Source organism: Solea solea, chromosome 21 (genome assembly GCF_958295425.1).
Source record: "Solea solea chromosome 21, fSolSol10.1, whole genome shotgun sequence".
NCBI classification, from domain to species: domain Eukaryota; kingdom Metazoa; phylum Chordata; class Actinopteri; order Pleuronectiformes; family Soleidae; genus Solea; species Solea solea.
This window is the reverse complement of record NC_081154.1, coordinates 16,941,588-16,966,674: the sequence shown is the minus strand read 5'-3', so window position 1 is coordinate 16,966,674 and position 25,087 is coordinate 16,941,588. Positions and strand designations below refer to the sequence as shown.

Here is a 25,087-nt window from a genome sequence, read left to right as displayed (position 1 = left end):
CTAATTCCAACACATTTCTCATGTTTATTTCAAATCAAAGACACAGTCACAGAAACTATAACATGTATATAACTATATATTCTGTATGATATTATTTACCGACTAAGTTCCCAACTTTTAATTTTGAAAATTTCCAGTAGATTCCCATGGCTTTTGCAGCCCTAGTGTTGTCTGTGATTTCCCAGTCCAAGTCATTATGGTGAAATGTGGCACTTTCAAACAAAAATGACAGCTGTCACCATTTCAGAGGAAACTTTATTCACTTTGACACAACAGCCATCAAATGTATCTACTTAACAACAGTCTTTCTTCAATCTTCTGAACAGTCACTCTCACCACCACTTTATTAGGTACACTCCTTTAACCGCTTGTTAAAGCAAATATCTCATCAGCCAATCACACAGCAGCAACTTAACGTGTCAGACATGGCCACGACAACCTGCTGTTGTTCAAACTGAGCATCAGAATGTGGAAAAATTGTGATTTGGTGACTTTGTTTCAGAAACGCCACAGGTCAGAAGAGAATGACCAAACTGGTGTGAAATTATAGAAAGCCAACTGTAACTTTAAATATTCACTCATTACAAGCAAGTTATAAAGACGATTATCACTGAACTATGGTTGCAAAGGAGAGGAATACTGTGGGAAACTTTCCATGGGAACTCCCAAGTTTGGGAATTTTGGAAATATTCTAAAGTGGAAACTGTCAGTAAGACTAAACTGGACATTTTGGATAATTTAAAGAAACAACAAATCTTAACATGTTTGTTTTGTCATAAGCAGACATGCATACAAAATAATACAGTTAAAACATGAAGAAGATACATAAAAACATAAGTTAATAAAAAATCCGGACCATATAACCCTGCAGAAAGTAGTGTGCTATGAGGAGGAATAGGCATTGATATCCAACTGTATTTGCATAAAATTTGATTTTATTTAGCCAAGATTATGCTATCAAGAATCAAGAAGTTTTTATTGTCATTATGAGGACATAATGAAATTTTTGCTATAGTATATTTTCTACCAACTATATTGAAGTTCCCAACCTTCAACATTTAAAAAGCTCTTAAACTTCCCATGGAACATTTACCATTTTGAAAATTCCTGGAATTGTGCAACCCTACCCTGAACACACAGCATGTTCCACCCTGAAGCAGAAGGGCGAGTGCCACTGTCGCTATAAGGTGTCCTGTGTACCTAATAAAGTGGTCACTGAGTGTGAATTCTACAATATCGATATAGCTTTCATAGCTCGTGCCATTTTTAGGCATATCTTCATTCCCAACTTGGAAGTCCAAAAGGGAGAAGTAGTCACGAATCATGGATTCTGATCAGAACCACGTACAGTCATGGCTGACATTTGTAATGACAATGACCCTCTGTGGAATCTTGGTTATATGGCAATAAACACTGGATCACTCCCAGAACTGTATCCATGTCCTCACATACTGGTCCACTTCAACTAGCTCCTGACCCAGGACACAGGCATCCACTGAGGTTCCGTCTGCACCCTCTCCAGTATGAGCTGCAGCTGTGCCAGAGCGCTGACTGGATCCTCCTTCACCAACACATAGTCCACCCAGTGGCCGTAGATCTCGTCCACCCGCTCTGCAGACTGTCTCATTTCCTGTAGGTCGTCGTCCTGGTCAGGAAGAGGAGAGGAGAGAGACATGGGAGGATTCAATGGTCTGCAGATAAAATGCAATGCATGAATGATGGAAATGGTAGCAGCATAAAGTGTCGTGAGTGGTTTCTAAAATAGAAAATACAAATATCTCAACCTTGAATTCCTGCCAATTATAGTCTTTTACCTCCTTTTAAACAGCTTTGCTCTGAATAAACATTTGTGTTACCACCAAGATAAGTTCAAATTTCAAAAACAGAATTCTCCAACTGCAGTATAGTCCTTTACAGCTCTCATTCACATGATGGTCTTGGTAAACATCTCTCTTTACAGCAGTGGTTCCCACCCTTTTTGACCCCTGAACTGAACCCCTGTACTCACACGCACCAAAAGAATAAAGTGAAGTATTACAAATGTTAATATGCAAAAATAAACAGCAGTTATAAGTTTTTGTTTCTTTTCTCACAGTGTATATGGATAGACACTGTCCTGTGTCTTTTTCTGATAATCCAGTAGAGTATATGATTTGGATTTTCTAACATTTACTGTGCAGCTGAATAATCAAAATCACCCCAAAAAAAAGACATAGTATAGTATGTTGTTCAAAATCTGTCAAAAATGTCATCGTATATAGTATGTCGTCCAAAATCAGCCAAAAAAGTCATAGTATAGTATGTCGTCCAAAATCAGTCAAAAAGTCATAATATAGTATGTCGTCCAAAATCAGTCAAAAAAGTCATAGTATAGTATGTCGTCCAAAATCCGTCAAAAAAGTCATACTATATGTCGTCTAAAATCACCCAAAAAAGTCATAGTATAGTATGCCCACCAAAATGTGACAAACTCATAGTATGGCGTCCAAAATGTGTCAAAAGACGACATGTGAATAGCTGACACCAAGCCCCAGTGGGGCCTAACGGATAAGTCACTGGCTTTCTAAGCCAGGGATTGTGGGTTCGAGTCCCATCTGGGGTGGGGACAACTCTCCCAAAAGATCCTAGTCATAACACCACAAGATGTACAAAATACTAAGTTAAATATCCTGAGAACATGCCTGTGTGTGCAGAAAGGCCCTTGTACCAACCGGGACCCGAACCTGGGTCTTCACGCTGCAAGGAGAGAGTGCTCACCACTACACGATCGTGTGACCATCTTATTATAGTATGTCGTCCAAAATCAGCCAAAAAGTCATAGTATAGTATGTTGTTCAAAAAAGTCATAGTATAGTATGTCGTTCAAAAAAGTCATAGTATAGTATGTCGTCCAAAATCACCCAAAAAAGTCATAGTATAGTATGTCTTCCAAAAAAGTCATAGTATAGTATGTCGTCCAAAATAACACCAAAAAGTCATAGTATAGTATGTCGTCCAAAATCACCCAAAAAAGTCATAGTATAGTGTGTCGTCCAAATGTGACCAAAAAGTCATAGTATAGTATGTTGTCCAAAAACACCCAAAAAAGTCATGTCGTCCAAAGTGACACCAAAAAGTCATAGTATAGTATATTGTCCAAGATGACACTAAAAAGTCATAGTATAGTATGTTGTCCAAAATCTGTCAAAAAAGTCATAGTATAGTATGTCGTCCAAAATCCGTCAAAAAAGTCATACTATATGTCGTCTAAAATCACCCAAAAAAGTCAAAGTATAGTATGTCGTCCAAATTGTAACAAAAAAGTCATAGTATAGTATGTCGTCCAAAATCAGTCAAAAAAGTCATAGTATATTATGTTTTCCAAAATCAGTCAAAAAAGTCATAGTATAGCATGTCGTCAAAAAAGTCATACTATATGTCGTCTAAAATCACCCAAAAAAGTCATAGTATAGTATGCCCTCCAAAATGTGACAAACTCATAGTATCGCGTCCAAAATGTGTCAAGAGACGACATGTGAAAAGCTGACACCAAGCCCCAGTGGCCTAATGGATAAGGCACTGGCTTTCTAAGCCAGGGATTGTGGGTTCGAGTCCCATCTGTGGTGGGGACAACTCTCCCAAAAGATCCTAGTCATAACACCACAAGATGTACAAAATACTTAGTAAAAATATCATTGATAAATGACCTTTGAGAACATGTGTTTTTAGTATAGTATGTCGTCCAAAATCAGTCAAGAAAGTCATAGTATAGTATGTCGTTCAGAATCACCCAAAAAGTCATGTCGTCCAAAAACACCCAAAAAATTCACGTCGACCAAAATGACACCAAAAAGTCATAGTATAGTATGTCGTCCAAATGACACCAAAACAGTCATAGTATAGTATGTCGTCCAAAATCACCCAAAACAGTCATAGTATAGTATGTCATCCAAAATCTGTCAAAAAAGTCATAGTATAGTATGTCAGTCAAATAAGTCATAGTATAGTATGTCGTCCAAAATCAGTCAAAAATGTCATGTCGTCCAAAATGACACCAAAAAGTCATAGTATAGTGTGTCGTCCAAAATCAGTCAAAAAGGTCATAGTATAGTATGTTGTCCAGAATCACCCAAAAAAGTCATAGTATAGTATGTTGTTCAAAATCAGTCAAAAATGTCATAGTATATAGTATGTCGTCCAAAATCAGCCAAAAAAAGTCATAGTATAGTGTGTCGTCCAAATGTGACCAAAAAGTCATAGTATAGTATGTCGTCCAAAAACACCCAAAAAAGTCATGTCGTCCTAAGTGACATCAAAAAGTCATAGTATAGTATATTGTCCAAAATGACACAACAAAGTCATAGTATAGTATGTCGTCCAAAATCAGTCAAAAAAGTCATAGTATAGTATGTCGTCCAAAATCAGTCAAAAAAGACATAGTATAGTATGTCGTCCAAAATCCGTCAAAAAAGTCATACTATATGTCGTCTAAAATCACCCAAAAAAGTCATAGTATAGTATGCCCTCCAAAATGTGACAAACTCATAGTATGGCATCCAAAATGTGTCAAAAGAATACATGTGAAAAGCTGACACCAAGCCCCAGTGGCCTAACGGATAAGGCACTGGCTTTCTAAGCCAGGGATTGTGGGTTCGAGTCCCATCTGGGGTGGGGACAGCTCTCCCAAACGATCCTAGTCATAACACCACAAGACGTACAAAATACTTAGTAAAAATATCATTGATAAATGACCTTTGAGAACATGTGTTTTTAGTATAGTATGTCGTCCAAAATCAGTCAAGAAAGTCATAGTATAGTATGTCGTTCAAAATCACCCAAAAAAGTCATGTAGTCCAAAAAGTCATAGTATAGTATGTCGTCCAAAAACACCCAAAAAATTCACGTCGTCCAAAAAGTCATAGTATAGTATGTCATCCAAATGACACCAAAAAGTCATAGAATAGTATGTCGTCCAAAATCACCCAAAACAGTCATGTCGTCCAAAATGACACCAAAAAGTCATAGTATAGTATGTCGTCAAGTTGTCCAAAATCAGTCAAAAAAGTCATAGTATAGTATGTCTTCCAAAATCAGTCCAAAAGTCATAGTATAGTATGTCGTTCAAAATCAGTCAAAAAAGTTGTAGTATAATATGTCGTTTAAAATCAGTCAAAAAAGTTGTAGTATAACATGTCGTTTAAAATCAGTCAAAAAAGTCATAGTATATGGTATGTTGTCCAAAATCAGCCAAAAAGTCATAGTATGTCGTCCAAAATCAGTCAAAAAAGTCATGGTATAGTATGTCGTTCAAAATCAGTCAAAAAAGTCATAGTATAGTATGTTGTCCAAAATCAGTCAAAAAAGTCATAGTATAGTATGTCGTTCAAAATCAGTCAAAATAGTCAAAGTATAGTATGTCGTTCAAAATCATACAAAAAAGTCATAGTATAGTTTGTTGTTCAAAATCAGTCAAAAAAGTCATAGTATAGTATGTCGTCCAAAATTACCCAAAAAAGACATAGTATAGTGTGTCGTCCAAACTGACACCGAAAAGTCATAGTATAGTATGTTGTCCAAAATCACCCAAAAAAGTGATGGTATAGTATGTCGTCCAAATGTGACCAAAAAGTCATAGTATAGTATGTCGTCCAAATTGTAACAAAAAAGTCATAGTATAGTATAGTATGTCGTCCAAAATCAGTCAAAAAAGTCATAGTATAGTATGTCTTCCAAAATCAGTCCAAAAGTCATAGTATAGTATGTCGTTCAAAATCAATCAAAAAAGTCGTGGTATAATATGTCGTTTAAAATCAGTCAAAAAAGTCATAGTATATAGTATGTTGTCCAAAATCAGCCAAAAAGTCATAGTATTGTATGTCGTCCAAAATCACCCAAAAAAAGTCACAGTGTAGTATGTCGTCCAAAATGTGACAAAAGTCATAGTATAGTATGTCGTCCAAAATCACCCAACAAAGTCATACTATAGTATGTTGTTCAAAATCTGTCTTTTTGGCTGATGACTTTTTTGGCTGATTTTGGACGACATACTATACTATGACTTTTTGGTCAAATTTTGGACGACATACTGAACTAGATTTCCGCAATTCCGTGCCGAAATTTCGAGTGTGCCTGCAGTTCTTGCGGCATGTGTCGTTGCGTGCAGGACTTGTGCTGGTAAAGGATTAAAGGATTGAGTGGTATTTTGGTGGAATCGCCCTTTAAAAGAGAATAACTCATAACCCCTCCCACTCCCTGATGCCCCCTCCCCCTTCCAAACACCTGCGTTATAATATCTGAACATGTGGATTGAACCTTTAAAAGCATTTAGACAGAGTGGTATTTTGGTGGAATCACCCTTTAAAAACACCAAGTTTTAAAGGAGATAACAAGACGGATCAGAGAGGACTCAGACGCAGAGGCCTTTTAATTGTCTTTATTGGCACTCGTAAACAATTCTCAAGGCAGGTCCTCTTTACTGAGGAAAAACAAAAGCGTGGCTATGAAAACCTATAACAAATGGCGAGCGCAACGCTCTACAAGAGAAACGTTGCGGAACTATAAACGCGGAACAAAAAAATCACTCCGAAGAGGAAACATACTCGGACTAAGGTTATCATGTAAAACTTAAACAGAAAACTCTCCAAACGGAGGAAAACACGGCTCTAAACACTTCAAAAACAAAAGCTAACTCAAAAAGCGCAATCCTAATGATTGGCGATCCTTAACCAACTAAGAATGAGATAAAAAAACAAAACGCAATCTAAATGATTGGATCTAACTAATAAAAGGTAAGTCACAATCCTAGTGATTGGAGTTCCTAAAAGGCTGTGAAAATTAACAAACAAAAAATCTCTCCCAAGGAGGAAAACAAAAGCTATAAATCTTAAGGTATCAGCTAACAGGCTATGATAAGAAAACTTACAAAATAAAGCGTCGCTCACCAAGAGGATCAAAAACTCGAAGATTCTGTGGCTGTGACGAGGAGCTTGGGTGATCAGGCATGGACGAAAACACACTGGCACTGAAACAGTGGAACAGGGAGTTTTTATAGTCCACATGGCTTAATTGTCAGCAGGTGTGTGTAATCAGGGCTGGCAGGCCGGCAGAGGAGGGGGCGGGGCAAACTGCCGGAGTGACAGCAGAGAGGGAGAGAGAGAGATTCACAATCCCCTCTGTTTCCCATTCTCACAGAGAAAACAGCATGTTTTAAAGTTGTCATATCTCAAGAACGGTTGATGATAGAGATAAAATTTTTGGTTTGTGAGCGCCAGGAGGCTTTCAGCAGCTCCCATTTGTGACAAACGGGCGTGAATTGACAGAGAAATCACAGTTTTAAAATCACCCTCATCTTGATTTTCCACAACTCCAAAGCAGACATTTTAACATGGGAGTGAATGGAGACTGTGACCAGAGTTCTCTGTGCTTTGAGGTGATTTTAAGAAAAACTACAAGTCATATGAACATGACAACACACACAGGGTTAGATGACAACCATGGCAACATTTTGATGTAAAAATTGTCTCTGTAGGTTGGAAATTGTGGGCAGGAGAAGAGTTTGTTTAGAAGTTTTTCTGATTATTTTGCTGGATCTTGCTAGAGTGTGTCACTCTAGCTCACACCTAACGACCACACACACACCCATTATAAAATCAGAAAGCTTTGAAAAAAAGTACAAAACTTAAACTGCGATAGTTCAAAAACCGTAACATGTATCAAAATGTCGACTTAGGTCAGAAAAGTCCCAAGTCTTGTGACCCGTTTAAACTTCCAACCACGTTTCTACGTTAAAGTATGACGACACTGTGATGCTCCAAAGTGGGCTTGGTTTTTCTCCAAATTTTGGCCGTTTCAATGCATTTTAATAGGGAAATTTGTGGCAGTTTTTCGCGATTTTTGTCGCCATGGTTACTCGAAAGTCTTAGAAAAATCATAGCTCACGATTCCCGATCAGGCCGCACGTTTTGATATAACTTGTGTGAATGCCTTGTGGCTGCAGGCACATAACTATGACAAATTGGCGAGCGACAAAGAGAACATACAAAATACATCACAGAAGATCCCAAATGTGGAATTGAACCCAGCACTCTCTCACAACAGCAATATTGATGACAGCTACGAACCACTACACCACCATGGCATTCACATCTTACAGTCATAGTTTAGTATGTTGTCCAAAAAGTCACCAATTTCTCATAGTTTAATTTGCAGCAGACACTAATAAACACAGAACAATAACAATAGATGCTTGCGCTGCAATGCATTCTCGTGAGAACGAGTTCTCACTAGTATGCTATGCAGCAGCATCTAAAGTCTAATATCTGATCCACCAGCACTCCACGCAACCCTCATGTGGAGGATATAACAGCAGAAGATGAGTGAGTGAGTGAATGAGTGAGTGATAGCAAGTTCATTCAAACTGAAGTTATATGAAGACAACCTGCTTAGTGCAAACTCTTTCTTTTTTTACCAGTGTAGTTAGCTCATCCCTGTATATTAATATAGAACATTGGTTCCTAAACACTGGGTCGGGGGCCCACAGATGGGTTGTGGGAGATCTTTTTTTTTTTTTTATTTAATTATGTCCTACTTTTCAGCTAAGATGTTATGTTTTAAATAATATGCAGTTTACCAAACATCTCTTGGAAATGATTTATTTACCCTTTCATAATGATATTAGGTGTTGCAGATACAGCTGTGAAAGAACTTGTTGCTGCATTGTAAACAAATTTGCTTGTATTTCGATTGTTTTCTGTGTTTAATAGGTGGGTCCCCAACTATAAAGTTTGGGAAACAGTGCTAACTGAAGGCTTTACAGGTTCTCCAACACATGTGGAAGTGCAGGGTGAGGTGAAGAGGATTCAGTCGGAAACTTCACCTGTAAACATTACCTTTTAAAAGTCCTATATGTAACATTTTGGGGGACTTTATTGGCAGAAAAGTAATATCATATCCATAAGTATGTTTGTATATGTGTAATCACTTTAAAATTAAAATTAAAATTAAATTTGGTGTTTGTAACTTTAGAATAAGCCGTATGTTCCAGTATGTACTTTTGGCAAGGGCCTTGCTTTATGGCTGCCATTTTGTGCTGCCATGTTTCTACAGGAGCCTGAATGGACCACTCTATATCAGCATCCTTTCTGGTATGCGAAGGCCACCGTAGTTCCCCTCTGACATCATGATATGCTCTTCAGAGCGTATACACAGCTGGGAAAAGACTGAAACAGCATTTCTTCATGAAAGAATTTCTTCCTTTGAAAATGTATATGCAGAAAGAAATGACAAAAAATAAACACAACATCCAAAACACACAAAATGTACAGACAAAATAACCAGTAAAAGAATATATGTAGGTAGGGGTGTCAAATTATTGTGTTTATTCTGATTAATTAATTACAGTCATATTTAGCGCGTTATGTTTTTTAATCGTGTTAATCTAATTTTGAATCTACTGTTTCTGTATACTGTTTCTATATTATGTGTTGGGCTTCTTGTGGTTGAGTTGTTGGGGTTGTAAAACAATGGTCAGTCGCACCCTGAAGTGGACATTGGTTGTCATTGTCATTGAGGGCTGGGTGAGGAGCGGTGATTACAGAGTGGAGGCGTGAAAATGGAGGAGCATGTGAGAGTTCTCGGCCCAATGAACGGGACATTTACATTTCAAAAACTCCCCCACGGCACCATTAATAAAGTAAAGTGATATGCCTTCTATGTAAGAAGGAGTTAGCTTACCACCGAAACAGCTCAAGTTTAGCCTACCACGTCAATGCAAAGTACTCAGTCGCGAGTGTAGCCACAGCTAACGTTAGCAGCGAAGACGTTAGCAATTTAGCGAGCCATAGCAAAGCTCTTCGCCAAACTAAACTGGAGGAGAACAAGTCTGCGACCGACAGGCTACTTTATATGGACCTAAAGTTTGATTTTATTTGTATTTTCTAATTATTTGGAGTTTGACAAAAGAACACAGCGGAATGTAAACGGCTGCATCTGTTCACGTTTGTTAAAACAATAAATTACTTTTCGAAGTCATTTTTAGGTGAGATTAAAAAAAGAGCTATCTCTTGACAGCACTATATGTAGGCATATACACACATACAATAAGAGTCTATTAATGCTTAAACATGAGCATACAAATTTATAGCAATTACTGCTTCTTTATTGAAGAAACAAAAGGACAATTCTACTTACCGTGAGGCCTGTGCTAAGGGAGGAAGTGGAGCCGAGCCATTTCCTCTGACTGTCAAAGAACCGAGGCCGTACAAAGACGACATAGGGCTTGAAGACAGCAGTACGTAGAATCTTCAGTGCCTGGATGTGGAGGTAGAAGCACCTGCTTATTTCAGCAGACAGTAAAATACAGTAGGTATTCACCGAATTTACCAAGTATGTAATATATTCAGATATATAATTCCACCAAAGTCCATAGAAAAAAGCAGCATTTTTATCTCACAGCTGCTGTTCCACTGCTGCCTTGTTTGGTACGTTTGCATCACGTTGGTTACTCTAAGTAAAGGATTTCAAACACAGAACACCACTAAATAAGACATTTTAATTTAGTGATGGAGTTCAGTACTGGATCAACAACTCCTGTGTGCTGTGATGTAAAATTGCTGATTTTCTCCATGGTCTTTGGTGTGGGGGAACGAGCGGTTCACAAAGCAACACAAACTTCATTTCTTTGTCAGAAAAGGTCGTCTAATGGTGAGATAAAGTGAGTAAATGTAAATATGTTGCAGATCTTATGAAGTGGGCTTGTTGATAAATCTGCTTAAATCACTTTTGAGGCTGATTCTTGGCACAGGGAATGCACACATTATACATTCAAATATTTAATACATGATCCTAAATCTAAAAACACAGGTATTTGCTTATGAAATCGGATTCAAATGTTATTTCACTACAAACCTCTGGTTGCACGTCCACTAGACAGGCTTTGTTCTGATCCAGCACTCTATGAATGGACTCCAAACTGGTGCCGTACAAATTATCTTTATACTCCCCGTATTCTATAAACCTGCAGAAACAGAGGTGACATGAATGAATTAGACAAGTTAACACGCACTGGCTGAGCAGTAAGTGATTATTTTTTCACTTATTTGTCTGAATTTGGCTGGAGATTTCCTCCAGTTCAAAGGAGTTTTTTCTCTCCACTGATGTCTAGTGTTTGCTCATTGAATTATTGGCTTTCTCTTCTCTCTATAATATTGTAATGGTCTCTGTCTTACTCTGTACAGTGTCTTGTGATTAAGCACTATACAAATTAAGCTAAACTGAATTTGTCAGATAGTTTTGTCTTATTCAGTCTGCGGGACTTACTTGCCCTTCTGGATGTCGGCCTCAAACGCTGCTTTGGTGATAAAGTGGTACTCCACTCCCTCTCTCTCATGACATTTCCGGGCACGAGTGGTGTCTCCAGACCACGGGTTCAGTCACAGGGAGCAGGGAGACAGAGAGGGGAGAGAAAACAGCTCACTGAACATCTTCCTCTATCTCATACGCCACACTATAGATGTTCACATGTAATGGAATATATTTAATATCAAACAATCTAATGACAGGGAGCAAACAAGAGAATAAGCTTGAAATTAAAACTGTAAACTACGACAGAATTAGGGCCACATTGAGAAAAAAAAAAATCACAGACTTCGAGAATAAAGTCGTAAATTTACCAAAATAAAGTTGTACATTTACGAGAATAAAGTCGTAAATTTACGAGAACAAAGTCATAAATCTATAAGAATAAAGTCGTAAATTTACGACAACAAAGTGGTAATATTCTGACCTGTTGTTTTAGAAGAGGAGAGTTGTTAAAATGAGGGCCGTGGAGCATTTCGTGGAATTGTACTTTAGATTAGGTTTCACAAACAAGGAGATACTTCATCTTTTGGCACATCCTCACATTGTCATAAGTATCAGGACTTTAAAAAGTATATGCAAGAAAATGCATCTTTTCCGCAGAAAGAACCAGGCGGACTTGGAGGAAATCGTTAGTTTATCATAAATCCATATGCCATAAGGCGTTGGGGTCTCTGCAGGTGTACTGCCTGCATCGGAGACATTTCTGTGGAAAAGATGCATTTTCTTGCTCTCCTCTTCTAAAACAACAGGTTATAATATTACGACTTTAATCTCATAAATTTACAACTTTATTCTCGTAAATTAAGACTTTATTGTTGAAGTCTGTGAACAATTTTTTTTTCTCAATGTACTCAGTCGTAGTAAACAAACCGAAGGGTCTTGAAATAAGATAAAACGACAGAAAACCTCACTTACAACAACAAAACAATCCAAAGTGAATAAAAGCAAACTATTCAGAACTAGGGGTTAAGGAAGTCTACAGGTCATGGCACCAACTCACAGTTAGATTGCTTCCATCTTAAAGGGGAATTCTGTTATTTTTTTCAACGTGGGATATGAATAGTACTCACAAAAGACTTTTAGAATTGGTGCAGTCGATCAGTTTGGCAGCAATAGCAACAGTGTGTGCAGTGCCATAGAGTTGTCAAATGGCCAGTGTTGGGCACATTACTTAAAAAAGTGATTACTTTAAATTCAAATTATTTATAATAAAATTGAGTATTAAATATGTTTAATGTATGAAATTAAAAACAATTAATACACTAATCTACACTATTTTAATGTTGCTGTGGTACAATGTGTGGGCTTGTTGGACCCACACATTGAATGGATTGAAAGGATTTCACTGGCTGAACCAATTGTAGAGATTTTTGTACGTACTATTCACTTCCACACGCAGATTTTTAAACATACGGCACAGGTTGAAAACTCCCAGACTGTCCCTTTAACTATAGCTATAACTATAAAAACCTCCAGAGACTCACGAGGCACAGCCAAACCGTAGCTTTGAGGGTTGTCGGCGATCACCTTCTGTTTGAGCTCAGTGATCCGAGCACCCAGCGAACCTGAGGCCACACACGAGAGGAGACGAGAGAATAAAGTTGATCATTAGGGCAGTAACAATGCACAACTGTTAATAAAACCGTCGACAATTACGGTGATGCAATGTGCACTTGTGCAAACTCGTCATAAAACATTTTTTTGTCATATAACACCCTTTTTTTGTCATCAAACCCCACGGTGGACGTACCTATGAGTACGATGAGGCGGGGCCTCTCTCCGGGGCGGGGCTGGTGTTGCGTTACTTCCTCATATATCAGGAAGTCTGAGGGATTGGCGTCTGGAGTGTGAGGTTCTCCCGGTGAATCCTGATGATCTTTCCTGAGGCGGAGACTTCTGCGCAGGCTGGCTGTGATCAACCGTTTATGATACAATAAAATAATTCAACGATAATAGTTTAGTCGAGAGGAAATTAAACACACTTGTTGTGGCATAACATAACACAACACAGATGCACTGAACACCACCAGAAGAAGTTGAGGAAGAGTACCTGAGTAAAAATCCCATGAGAAAGCATGGCCACAGAAGGCAGGGGCTGCCTTACTCTTGGGAGAAACTACAGCTTATATTAGACCATTGGTTGATTGATTTAAGCTTTACCGCAGAGATGAGGTGAAGCCATGCAAGCCGCAGTGGCTGCCTCCATACACAACACACGCAAATGACCACCTGCGGTGTGTAAGTGTGTGGAGGAGACACTGTTAGTGAGAGTAATGAGCTGTACTGTACCACACACACACACACAGTCACGGACATGACAATGCACCTCCATTAAAAACGCTGCCACTCATCAACTCCTGACAGATAACGACAGGTGCACCCATGGTAAACTGCCGTGGGAATAACACACAACTCCTTATATGGACATCCTGGGGTGTGTGTTTATAGGCCACCTATTTAGGCTTTAAAAAGTTATGATTCATTTTATATCGCATTTTTAGTAGTGATATAAAGTAGCAATAATTGTGCAGAATTATGATACAAAATAGAGCGTTTTTCTTTTGTTGGACTTGTTTTGTTTGTATTTCCAAATTTCACAAATTAAATCTGATTTTTAAACATTTTGAGTACTTTTTGCCTTAGGTGTGTTTATATAGTTGGTGAAATTATTATTATTTTTTCCATCAGATTGTCTAGGTTGTGCTAAAAAAAAAGGATATAAGAGACTATTTGTTGCACATTCTTACACATAACCTCAGTATATACTGTACGTTTAAACATAGTAATGGAAAAAAGTAGCCAAAAATGATATATATGTATATAGATACATAATTACAGCCATAACTGAGAAGCTCTACGCTGAATTCACTGTGGTTGTATGATAGTTAGAAACCATGTGGAGAGCAGTGAAGAAGGCCCTGCAGTGTGACGAGTTAAGTTTAAGGGATTTATTTGAATATACTTGGACGAGGAGAACAGAGGCAACATCGGGACACGCATGTACACAGCCTGACACAACCTGACCCATAATCATCTGTCCAATGACCTTTAACATCTGTCATTTGAATCAGGACGACACAAACTCTCTCTGGACTAATGGGCTCTGTGCTCCCTCATTATCTATGTTTGCACCAGGCTCTTGTACCTTGAAACTAACTCAGTTTGTACAACACGTGTGTCAAACCCAAGGCCTGCGGGCCAAATCCGGACCACCACACGGTATAATATGTTACGTCTCTCCTGCTCCTCCTTTGACACACTTATTAACACCACCTTGCCCTTAAAGGTAGGGCGGGAGATCATTTTCTGGAGCATTTTTTTTACTGTTTTGCTTAAAATCCTTTTCACACCTCAATTATAAATAATGAATTAATGCATTGGCACAAAAATGAAAAATGTCAGTCACCTGTGGAACAGACAGGCTGTAAAAACACCATCCAAGGTCATATTGAACGGCCCGAACAAATGAATTGGATTGTGATGCATCAATCAAACTACCCCCCCGACTCCCCGCATTAATCGCACAGACTAGACCACCTGTCAAGACGCAGGACCACACACTCGGTTCTAAACAAAAGTAGGCTACACAACATTCCCACTCAACTTGCTCTCATTGTTAGTGCCGGGTTCTACTCACGCCCCCCAATTGCTGCTCAGTCATAAATATGAAACATGTTTCATATTTATGATTTAAAATCAGGAAGACTCTGATCCTTTCGATGACGATCATCTTTTGGTCAGATAATCTGTTCAAATCAGAAGCACCAGTGATTGTCAGAAATCTGAAATCCAATTATCCTCTTGTGTGGGGCAGGCACTACAGGCCTGTATGTACTGAGCTACAGGAATACAGCAGAGGAAAACTGCATTATTATAATACTGCTGACTTCTATCATAAATTATTTACCGCATAATATTTTCGACATTTATGTTTTTTGTGAGTATTCTGATTAAAAACAGACGTCCAATGTTGATCCCATGGGTAAATCAGTTCATCTTATTTTAAGAAAAAAGTATTATTTAATCTATAAACTGGCTTTGATCTGAATTGTATGTTATTTGACCTCGTCTTGGACACAGTTTTTAATGTGAGTTTGACACTCCTGCCATGACAATGACATTTGCCCTCTGTGGTGTTCTCTACCCTCCCCCTCAAATCCCAACCAAAGCAGCACAAAACAGTCCACTATACAAGTATGCAGCTTCTATAAAGACAGGATGGATTAGCACATAGATTTAGCGGAGATGTGACGCCACGTGTGATTAAATGCAACGAAGACTCCTCACCTACGTCCTTTCCATTCAGAGCAGCCTCGCTGTCGCAGTCTTCTGTGGGACGGCAAGCAGGGAAAGAGGACATTGTAAGAGCAGGAGGGAGACACCGATGCTAAGCTAATTTGTTGGTTATGTACAGTGACTTTTTTGTTTGTGTACAGACAAAATATAAAAAGGATTCTGATCCAGATTCTGCCAAAGAGCATGACAACAACAGCACACTTTTGAGTCCCAGGACTGCGTATGTCACATTTAAAATCAACAGCCCCTGCAGCTACACACGTGAACTTTGGCACACATGTTTATCAGGATAAGATGTAGAGAAAAGTCTCTTGGACCTATCACCAAAACCCAACAGGTAGGCAGCCATTTTGGATCAAACAGCCACGTTGGGCCAATGGAGGCGATTTCACAAATGTGGTATTAGAACAAAGAGAACTCCTAGAGCTTTATTGGGATCAACTTCCCATTTAGTGAAGTCACTGTGGGCCAGATGAGGATTAAATGTTATGAAAAGCTTCACTTAATATCACACGGTTTTGGCGCGAGGGGCGCAAAACTTTAGGATGCTTCAAATTTTTTCCCATAGAGGATCCTCAGAGCAGCATAAATACCCACAATCCAAACTTTTTACTTTTAAACATAGTTTGTACATTAGCCAACATTGTTGGCTATATGTTGTGTCATTTTACTTTATTATACATGCAGATGTTGTTGGGCAGAACCTCTCAATTCTAGGACGGAGTCTTGAAAGGATCCTCTACACAGAAAGGATGATTGTGATGATTGTGTGAGTCAGAAATGAGCTGCTGAAGAGAATTTCACAGAGAAATTCAGTCCAGGGATGAGAGCAGAGCTACAGTGTGAGGGTTTGTCCACGTACCTCTCTCAGCACGATCGTCTGGGGACAGCAATGCAAGGAACAACACACAGTATCACTGTAGAGTGTCACAGCATAATATCCGGCCTTAGTCTGTTTCATTATGAAGTACATTTCCTCAAATTCACCATAAAACCTCAAAGCTGTCTCTGTAATTCAAATGGATAGTTCACAAGGAAACAGGACACATGAACAGTACACGACTTAACAAAAGACTCCCTTCATAAAATGTCATAAAAAGTTATTTTAAGGATCCGTTTGTTGCTTTATCTCACCATTACAGCCTTTGTCTCGCTTTGTAAACCATTCACTCTCCCATACCCACGTCCCTAGACATGGCACGGCACGGTTTAGGTTGGTTTTTTTCATTACAATAAAAGAGTCATCACTGCACGGCTGCATGAAACTGCCGTGCAGCCGTGTGTTGGTTTTACACGCGACACACACACACACAAATGACTGACTTCTAACTTGTAAAGCAGTTGTTTTCAGTGTAACTGAATGAAAATGAAATATATGTGTTATTTGTTCAGTACTTCCTCCATGACCGGAGCACAGACTCCATCTGTCACTGGACTGAAATACAGCGGCAGGGTTTGTGATGCCGCTCGCGAACAGCAGTGCTGTCGCTAAATACACCAGACTCCTCTGTTAAATATTGAGATTTTAGACATTTCCCTGGTAATTGTTGGAGATTAACCCACGTTTTTACGATTGTTAAATCTTTTTAACTGATCTACAGTTCGGCATTGTACGGCTTGATTCTTGTGTCAGACGTCTCGTCCTGTGACGGCACTCTGACCAATCAGTGACCGGCAGTCTGGTGATGTCATGCATAGTATCGCCTCAGCTCGCTTAGAACCTCGCCAGAGCAGGTACTAAAGTACCTGGTACCAAGTACTAAATAAAGTACCTGGTACAGGTACTATGCTAGTGGAAACGTAACTTAAACGTGCCGTGCTGAGGCGAGGCGAGGCGAGCAGGTGGTAACACACCATGTATCTTAGTACCTCATATAACCTCACTTCAAAAAAACCTGACTTATCCCTTTAATATCCTTTTTATGGTAATTAAAGAGAGTGAATACACGATGAAGGCTTTTACATTGAGCTTACGTGAAGATAGATATGATTAATACAGTATATAAAATCAGTGTTGGTTTTCAGACCACTTTTGACTTTTTCCAAAACTTGTGCTTTGGAATGAAATGACAGATTATGGTTTGTTTTTTTCCGGAGATTAACTGCAGATCCCTTGTCTCTTTGGTTTGATTTGACCTGCGATACAAGCTTTATCTGTGCATCCAAGCTTCAATCATGGTTGTGAGGTCGGTGGAAGTAAAACAGGGCTTACATGTGGAAGCTTTCGACGACACAGGAGAAGCAGAGGGACCCGTTTTCATCCGGTACCTAAGACGCCTGGCAGCAAGAAAAACAGATGAATTCTTCTTCTAGTGAAAGAATACATGTGTATTTATCTATTCTATGTTTGTTTTATGCAGCCTATACCTCTCCTGGAACTGTGTGGAAGGGACGAGGGCTGCACGCAGGTTACAGTCACCCACTTTCTTAGCCTGCCACCAGGTGGCGTCCTCCTGGCTCACCACCTGAAGAATGTCTCCCCTTTGAAAGGGAAGTCCTGCCTCCTGACATGGCGTGGCCTTGTCGTCAAAGGGGGTGTAGTCAAACAAAGCACGAAGGTAGACCTGGAGGGAGGAGACAGCAGATTCTCTGAGTATTCATGACTTCTTGTTTTTTAAGAACAATTTAAGATTGAAGATCCAAAGATTGAAGGTGAGTCAAAGTGGAGATGGTTCGGTCACGTGCAGAGGACGGAGAGCGATGGACAAAGGATGTTGAAGATGGAACTGAAGATGAAAAGACGACAGAGAAGGTTCATGGATGTTGTGATGGAGGACATGAGGACAGCTGGTGAAACAGAAGAGGACACAAGGGAGAGGACAAGAGGACAAGAGGCCAAGATCTCTGTGGCCAAGACAACCGTTTGGACAAGACTTCTAAGATTAAGATTAAGACTAAATTTATTTCTTAATAATCTGCCGTGGCCACTTATTATTGATCAAATAGCCAAATAGTTCAAATGATGCATTTTTGTTGTCATAAAGAATAAAAGTTGCAAAGTCAGTAAAACCTTATATTTTCATCCAAAGATAATTTTGTTTTTGTTGACCTATTTCACATATGTAGTATTTAGTTTATAGATGATTGTTTATTGAAAAGACTGAATATATTCACACTACAGTGCAGACCTGAAATGCCTGGTGGCTGAAGTTTGTATAATTTGTTATTATAAAACAGTTAAAGTTTATCAGATGGAAAGAATATTGCAGTTTTTTAGATGGTGTGTATATGTAATATATATACCGTACATATACACACAATTTATCAATTATTTGACATTGGCTGCCTGGATTTCTAAAAAAAAAGACATGTCTGTAGAAAAACCTCATATCAGTTGAAAATGACATGTTTACACGAGGACAGTAACGACAAATGATACCGTGTGACAAGATATGACGATGAAAGTAACGTCTGTATTCATATAACGCTTATTAATCGAGTATAAATTGTGCACTGAGGCAAAGTGCTCACCCTGCTCTCCTTCAGTTCGTCTTCCTCTGCAACAGCTGGGATGATTTTGAGTGTGATGGATCCTTGTGACTGGGACTGATGGAAAAAACAACAACAATAAAACTTACTGTAACCACAGCAACCATCAGCCACATTTGAATTTTTTCTGTTTTTCCCAGTTTACCAGAATCTGACTGATCTCATCCGGCCTCTTGTGGGTGATCAGATTTCCGTTGACCTCTCGAAGCTCATCCCCGACATGCACCAGACCTACAGACATAAACACACAAAACTGCAGTTTGAGAGGAAGTTAGGACATTAAGGACATTTAAGACAAAAACACCCACCTCATTGACATCAACCAGGAACGAATCTCAAAATACACAATGTCATGGCTCTAATCCAAAGGACAATGGGCTATGGACCACATGTGGCCCTCCAATCAATTCTCTTTCTCTCTAGGGGTCACCACAGCGGATTAACCCAAATTTAATCACCATAAATATTCCTCTTGCGATGTTATGACGGACAACGGTCAGATCATTTTAAGATTATATCGCCCACCTCCTCCTTTTTCCCAAAACGTTGGACTGTTTTTCACTTGATTGGCTCAGCGGCCCCCAGGACATGTGTGTAATTTGGGACCCCTGCTCTAATCTCAAGGATTTTATCTCTCTTTTTCATGTGGCTTAATCATTACATTGCCCTCAGTGAAGAAAGTTCACATCACACAGTAGGAGCCGCATTATCCTACCTTTCCAAGAGGAAAGGAATTGGGCTTGAACCCGGAGGGCTGCTGGTTCAAATCTCAGGACAGGTCAAGGGCTGGGTTGCAAGGAATTGAGCAATCCCCCACTGATCCCCCCCCCCCCGGGCGCAGATAGGTGCTGCCCACTGATCCCCCCCCGGGCGCAGATAGGTGCTGCCCACTTCTCCTGCGCCTGATTTGTGTGTGTTCAGTACTGGTGAGGATGGGTTAAATGGAGAAATCAAATTCAATATCACTAATTGGTGTGTGTGCACAAAATAGCTCATTTTAATTCATCTGTGGCTCTTGGAATTTAAAAAGAAATGTAAATAGGGGCCTGCAGAATGCACTCAAAAAACACAAATGTGACACTGCTGGTCTCACCGCTGCGGTCAGCCGCGCCTCCCCTCATTATTCTGGCCACGATTACAGCTCCCGTCGCCTCATCTCTCCGAATAGTGGCTCCCTGGTAGAGAAGGCGCAGGCGATAAATCAGATTTCCACACACTATAAGATCTAATCTTCGCTCCAGTGAGCACACAATCCTCTGACAGAGTGGTTGCTATTGTTTGCTGCAAAATTTCAATATCTTTATCAGGGGAAATGGCAAATTTAGCTTATAACAGAGTCACAGCAAAATCATCCCTGTATATCCCAAAATCCCAAAAAGAGAAAATAAAAGTGTGCTAATTTACATTCTATGGCTTAAGCCTTTAACACCTAAGCTTAGACTTATTTTAACCATAAAAGAGCCAGAAAATGTCCATCTCGCAATTATTTACAATTTATTGTTAAAATCCCCAGAGAGGGGAGAGTTGGAAAAACACCTGTACATAGTTTCCATTTTTTTGGCCTGTTTTTGGACATTGAGACAAAAATTCAAACAAATGCTATTTTAAATATGTTTTATACTGTTCAAATTTCAGATTTAACACACAAAATCTGGTGTTTTTGTATAACTACAGTGTTTTTCTGAATAATATTTTCTTCATTTTAAATTGTTAAAACACCATTTTAACGTGCAGTAAATTGTAAATAACTGCCAGACACTGACATTTATTCTGGACAAATGGGCAAAAGCACTTACTCACATGACATTTTATGGCCCTTTTATGGTTAAAATAAACAACGTTCAGACGGACATTTTTAGGTATTAAAGGTTTAAGATTCAAATAGTGGCTTACATAACATTATAGTACCTCAGTAATGAGTCATTCAATGTTCCCCCAATTTACAGCAGTCCATGATTAGTTTATTCAAGTATCATAATCTATGCTAGTTGTTTCTTTGCTTGAAGAATTCCTATTAATTTTATTTTTTTGGGAGAACTCCACTCTGCCATTAACGTAAATCGAGACATAAGGAAAGAAATCATGGGGGGGATGGAAGAAATCTTAGTTTTCATGTCTTCTCTTGTCAAAATTCAAGATGTTTATTGGCTATTTGTGCATGAACAACACGAGAGTCTGGACACATACAGTAGCAATTATTGTGCAAAACGTCCAGAGTCAGTCATTTGAAAGTCAGAGAAAACAAGACACAAAGAAATACAAAAATAAACGTGGAAAAATGAAAAGGCAACAACGATCCGGCTAGAGATTCAACACAGTGAACAGAAACTCACCAGAGGCTCCTTGTTCTTCACCAGTCGTACGATCTTCACCGACTCTTCCTCCAGATCTTCAGCCAGGTCTTCAGGCAGCGGCGGCAGCACTGGGTCAAAGTTCTTTTGGGCCACTGTGTCGTGGGCTGACAGCACGGCCTGCATGAACATTTACAAACACAGGAAAGGTGAAACTAGAATGACCAGGTCGTGGTTGTATCCCTCTGCTGACGGGTACTGACGAGAACCAGGAAAAGAGCTCTAAACCATCACTTAGTTAACATATTAAAGAACAGTAGATATCTTTAACTATGTTTAGATATCTAAATCGTGTGCATCTTAAGTTATTTGGTTTATTTTGAAGTTAACCCTTTAACACCTCAGCCTCAAAATTTCCATGGGGACTTTTTTTTGTTTATTTTAAACCATAAAAGCACCAGGAAAATGTCCTGTGACGAAGTGCATTTGCCCATTTTTCCAGAATAACTTTCAATATCTTGCAGTTATGTACAATGTATTCTTAAAATAACATTTTAAAATGAAGAAAAAACACTGTAGTTGTACATGAAATTTGGCGAGTTAAATTTGAAATTTGAACAGTATAAAATCTATTTAAAATGACATGTAAACTAAGTACAGGTGTTTTTCTAACTCTTTCCTCTTTGGTGACAGACGCTGATTCACCGGCTTCCTGCAACAGTGTGAGTGAAATTACCGTAATAACCACATTTTTTCGATAGCACAAACAATCGCGTAATTACAGCAATGCAAAGCACGCTCGCGCACACTTTGAATATTAAAGTTAAAATGAATGCTAGGATACTTTTGTGATTATAACAACCTCTAAGGTTAAAAAAATTACACTGACTTGGTCATTTTTTTTTCACATTTGTATCAATAATAGTCAAGTAAAAAAAGCTTAGGGCTGCTGTAATGTGGACGGCAGGCGTTTCCATAACAGAAATGATCAATTTTTAAAGAAAATTTTGAAATGTGCATGTGGCTTAAATATAGACTGAAGAAAATCTATGGAAAGTTCAGTTTATATGTGAAATCTATGGAAGACGACATTCTTAAAAAGGAGGAATAGCATCTCCTTCACTGGCTAATGTGTGTTTAAACACCATCATCTCTGCCCACTGCCCACAAACGAGAACATAATCACCGGACCAGTATGATGAGGCAGACTTGTCAGACCTCAGGTAGCTTGGTTATGTAACACACAATCAAATCAGGGCCACTCATGGTGAAGGAACACAGAGGCCGTGCTAATTAAGCTGCTGACGCAATCAAAGAGGGAACGAGTGGATGTCACACACACACACACACACACACACACACACACACACACACACACACACATACATACACACACACACACACACACACACACACACACACACACCTTGAGGTGAGGAGTGTTGAGCAGGAGCAGCAGTTCTCTCTCGTCCTCCTCCAGACGGCCGTTCTGAAGCTCTTCAGAAAGCTGACGACGTGAAGCAGAAAAACAAAAAATTCAATATTTTCCCCACGTCTCCTCATTAATCAAATCCACTTCTTAAAATCTTTGAGGAGTGGTTGCACGTACATCCTCCGCCAGGTAGGAGGCGCTGTGCAGGACTGGAGTCGGGCTCTGTTTCTCGTACTGCTTCAGTTTCTCATGGATCTGCGGTGGATCGACAAACATGAGCACAAACTAAAACAGGTTTTTTATTTAATTTTATAAAAAAAAAAAACAGTTTTTCCATTGTTATTTCTCCACATTATTCTATATTTACAGTAAAGTATTCTCTTTCCTTATCCATGTGTTCATTTAAAATGTATGTACCCCAGGAATTGAGTCCATTTACCTTTTTTACGTTAATTGTTGGATGTTTTATTGATAGCTCTGACCATGAATTCATTCATTCAACCATACGTGTCGTACCTTCATGAGATAACCGAGGGTTCTCTCACTGAGGACATCTTTGAGCAAGAACAGGTCTTCTTTGTGTTTGGCATCTGGGTGGAGCTGAGAGGTGAGAAGGGCCAGGGTCTCATGTAGCCCTATAACATATATACACTTACTGCATATATATATATGTGTACTGTATACTTTTAGTACAATACAAGGATGATGCATTGAAACTGCTGAGCGACTGTTCCGACTGTACCTGTGTTTGCAGACACGATTGGCATGGCTTCAGTCATGCGGTGTAAAGGCGGGAGAGAGGGAGGGAGGGAAAAAGCAAAGCGAGCAGCTGGATTCTCCTCCACTCCTCTTCTTGTTGGTCAGAGTAGAAAATCACAGACAGTACTGGGACAGGGAAACAAATAAGAGACAAAAAAGAGACAGATGTGTCTTTACCTGATCTTAAAACATCCATTTCTCATTGAAATTGTACATACATTTGAAAAAGATCGGCTCTCATTGCTCACGGTTTAAAGCGTTCATGTCTTCTATGACAGAGTGAGGCAGTCAAACAAGTGCAAACTCGCTGTCGTATAGGAGCAATCGCCTTGGTTGTCGCCATGGCGACACCAAAGCAGTAGTAATGCCTCCCTGTGTGTGTACATTTCAAGTATCACAGATCACACAGTTTTAGTTTTGTTCAAACGCCATCAGCGATTGAACAATACCACTTTTGAGACTGCACCTTTATGATGCTAAAGAACGTGGCTTCGTTTGATGCCATTTTTTTTATTTCATTTTGAGGAAAATTATGCATAAATTAAAGAAAATGGTCGATGATTTAGCTTAAAAGTCTATAACATTAAAAGGTTACGCTCAGTATACTGTACGAGTATTACTTTACCCTGGAGTGGTGTAAGACACTTTTCCACTATGGTCCCAGCCCGCCTTGCCACGGCACGGCACAGTTTAGGTTGGTTTTCCATTATAAAAATAAGTACCTACTCAATGTGGGCGGAGTCATCACTGCACAGCTGCATGAAACTGCTGTGACTTTGTTTTACACACACACACACACACACTGAAATATAGCTGCAGGGTTTGTGATGCCGATCGCGATCAGCAGTGCTGTCTCTATATACACCAGACTCCTCTGTTAATATTGAGATTTTAGACATTTCCCTGGTCATTGTTGGAGATTAACTCACATTTTTAGGATGGTTAAGTCTTTTTAAGTGATCTACAGTTCCGCATTGTTCGGCTTGATTCTTGTGTTGGACGTCTTTTCCTGTGACGGCGCTCTGATGACGTCACATATACTGTCGCCTCAGCTCGCATGGAACCTCGCCAGAGCAGGTACTAAAAAAAAGTACCTGGTAACCAGGTTACTATGCTAGTGGAAACACAACTTAACCGTGCGAGTAGAGCCGGTGGAAACACAGATATACAAGGTATTTATGGGTCGTATATGACATAATGTTTATCTAATTTCAAAGTAACTAATATCGTGTGCCTTTTTGATTTCATGCACTTTGAGTTGCACATGTCAAACATGACAAATGTATTGTTTTTTTTATTTAAAATAGTTTCTGCTAACTCTGTGCACTTCTTAAATGCACTTTGCACATTCTATCCATTATCTCAAGGATCATGGAACAATCAATTTGTTATCGTGGGATAATGGTCCTTTATCTTGTGATACGAGACATAGGATTGCGTTATCTGGAGATAACAAATCTCTTCAGGGGATAACGAGACAATT

At 39.2% G+C, this 25,087-nt stretch overlaps 1 protein-coding gene and 2 non-coding genes across 6 annotated transcripts; 2 read left to right on the top strand and 1 right to left on the bottom strand.

Moving 5' to 3' along the window:
- Window positions 1-235: 235 nt before the first annotated feature.
- Window positions 236-23,638, bottom strand: LOC131448408 (MAGUK p55 subfamily member 3-like). 4 transcript variants are annotated; one of them, XM_058620829.1, is made up of 20 exons: window positions 23,588-23,638; window positions 23,362-23,480; window positions 23,023-23,100; window positions 22,840-22,920; window positions 21,456-21,593; window positions 20,216-20,297; window positions 19,268-19,353; window positions 19,105-19,179; window positions 18,315-18,359; window positions 18,001-18,197; window positions 17,846-17,910; window positions 16,496-16,513; window positions 15,625-15,666; window positions 13,388-13,453; window positions 13,088-13,246; window positions 12,822-12,902; window positions 11,296-11,389; window positions 10,885-10,993; window positions 10,168-10,287; window positions 236-1,645 (listed from the first exon to the last, which is right to left on the bottom strand). In XM_058620829.1, the coding sequence occupies exons 1-20, from the start codon at window positions 23,622-23,624 to the stop codon at window positions 1,466-1,468; spliced, it is 1,872 nt and encodes a 623-aa protein (XP_058476812.1). In that variant the 5' UTR covers window positions 23,625-23,638; the 3' UTR covers window positions 236-1,465. The 4 variants fall into 4 exon arrangements, with proteins under 4 accessions (XP_058476812.1, XP_058476814.1, XP_058476813.1 ...); XM_058620831.1 differs by lacking the exon at window positions 13,388-13,453; XM_058620830.1 differs by lacking the exon at window positions 18,315-18,359.
- Window positions 3,533-3,605, top strand: trnar-ucu (transfer RNA arginine (anticodon UCU)). Its single transcript has one exon. It is a non-coding gene; the product is annotated as a tRNA-Arg (tRNA).
- Window positions 4,578-4,650, top strand: trnar-ucu (transfer RNA arginine (anticodon UCU)). Its single transcript has one exon. It is a non-coding gene; the product is annotated as a tRNA-Arg (tRNA).
- Window positions 23,639-25,087: the final 1,449 nt, after the last annotated feature.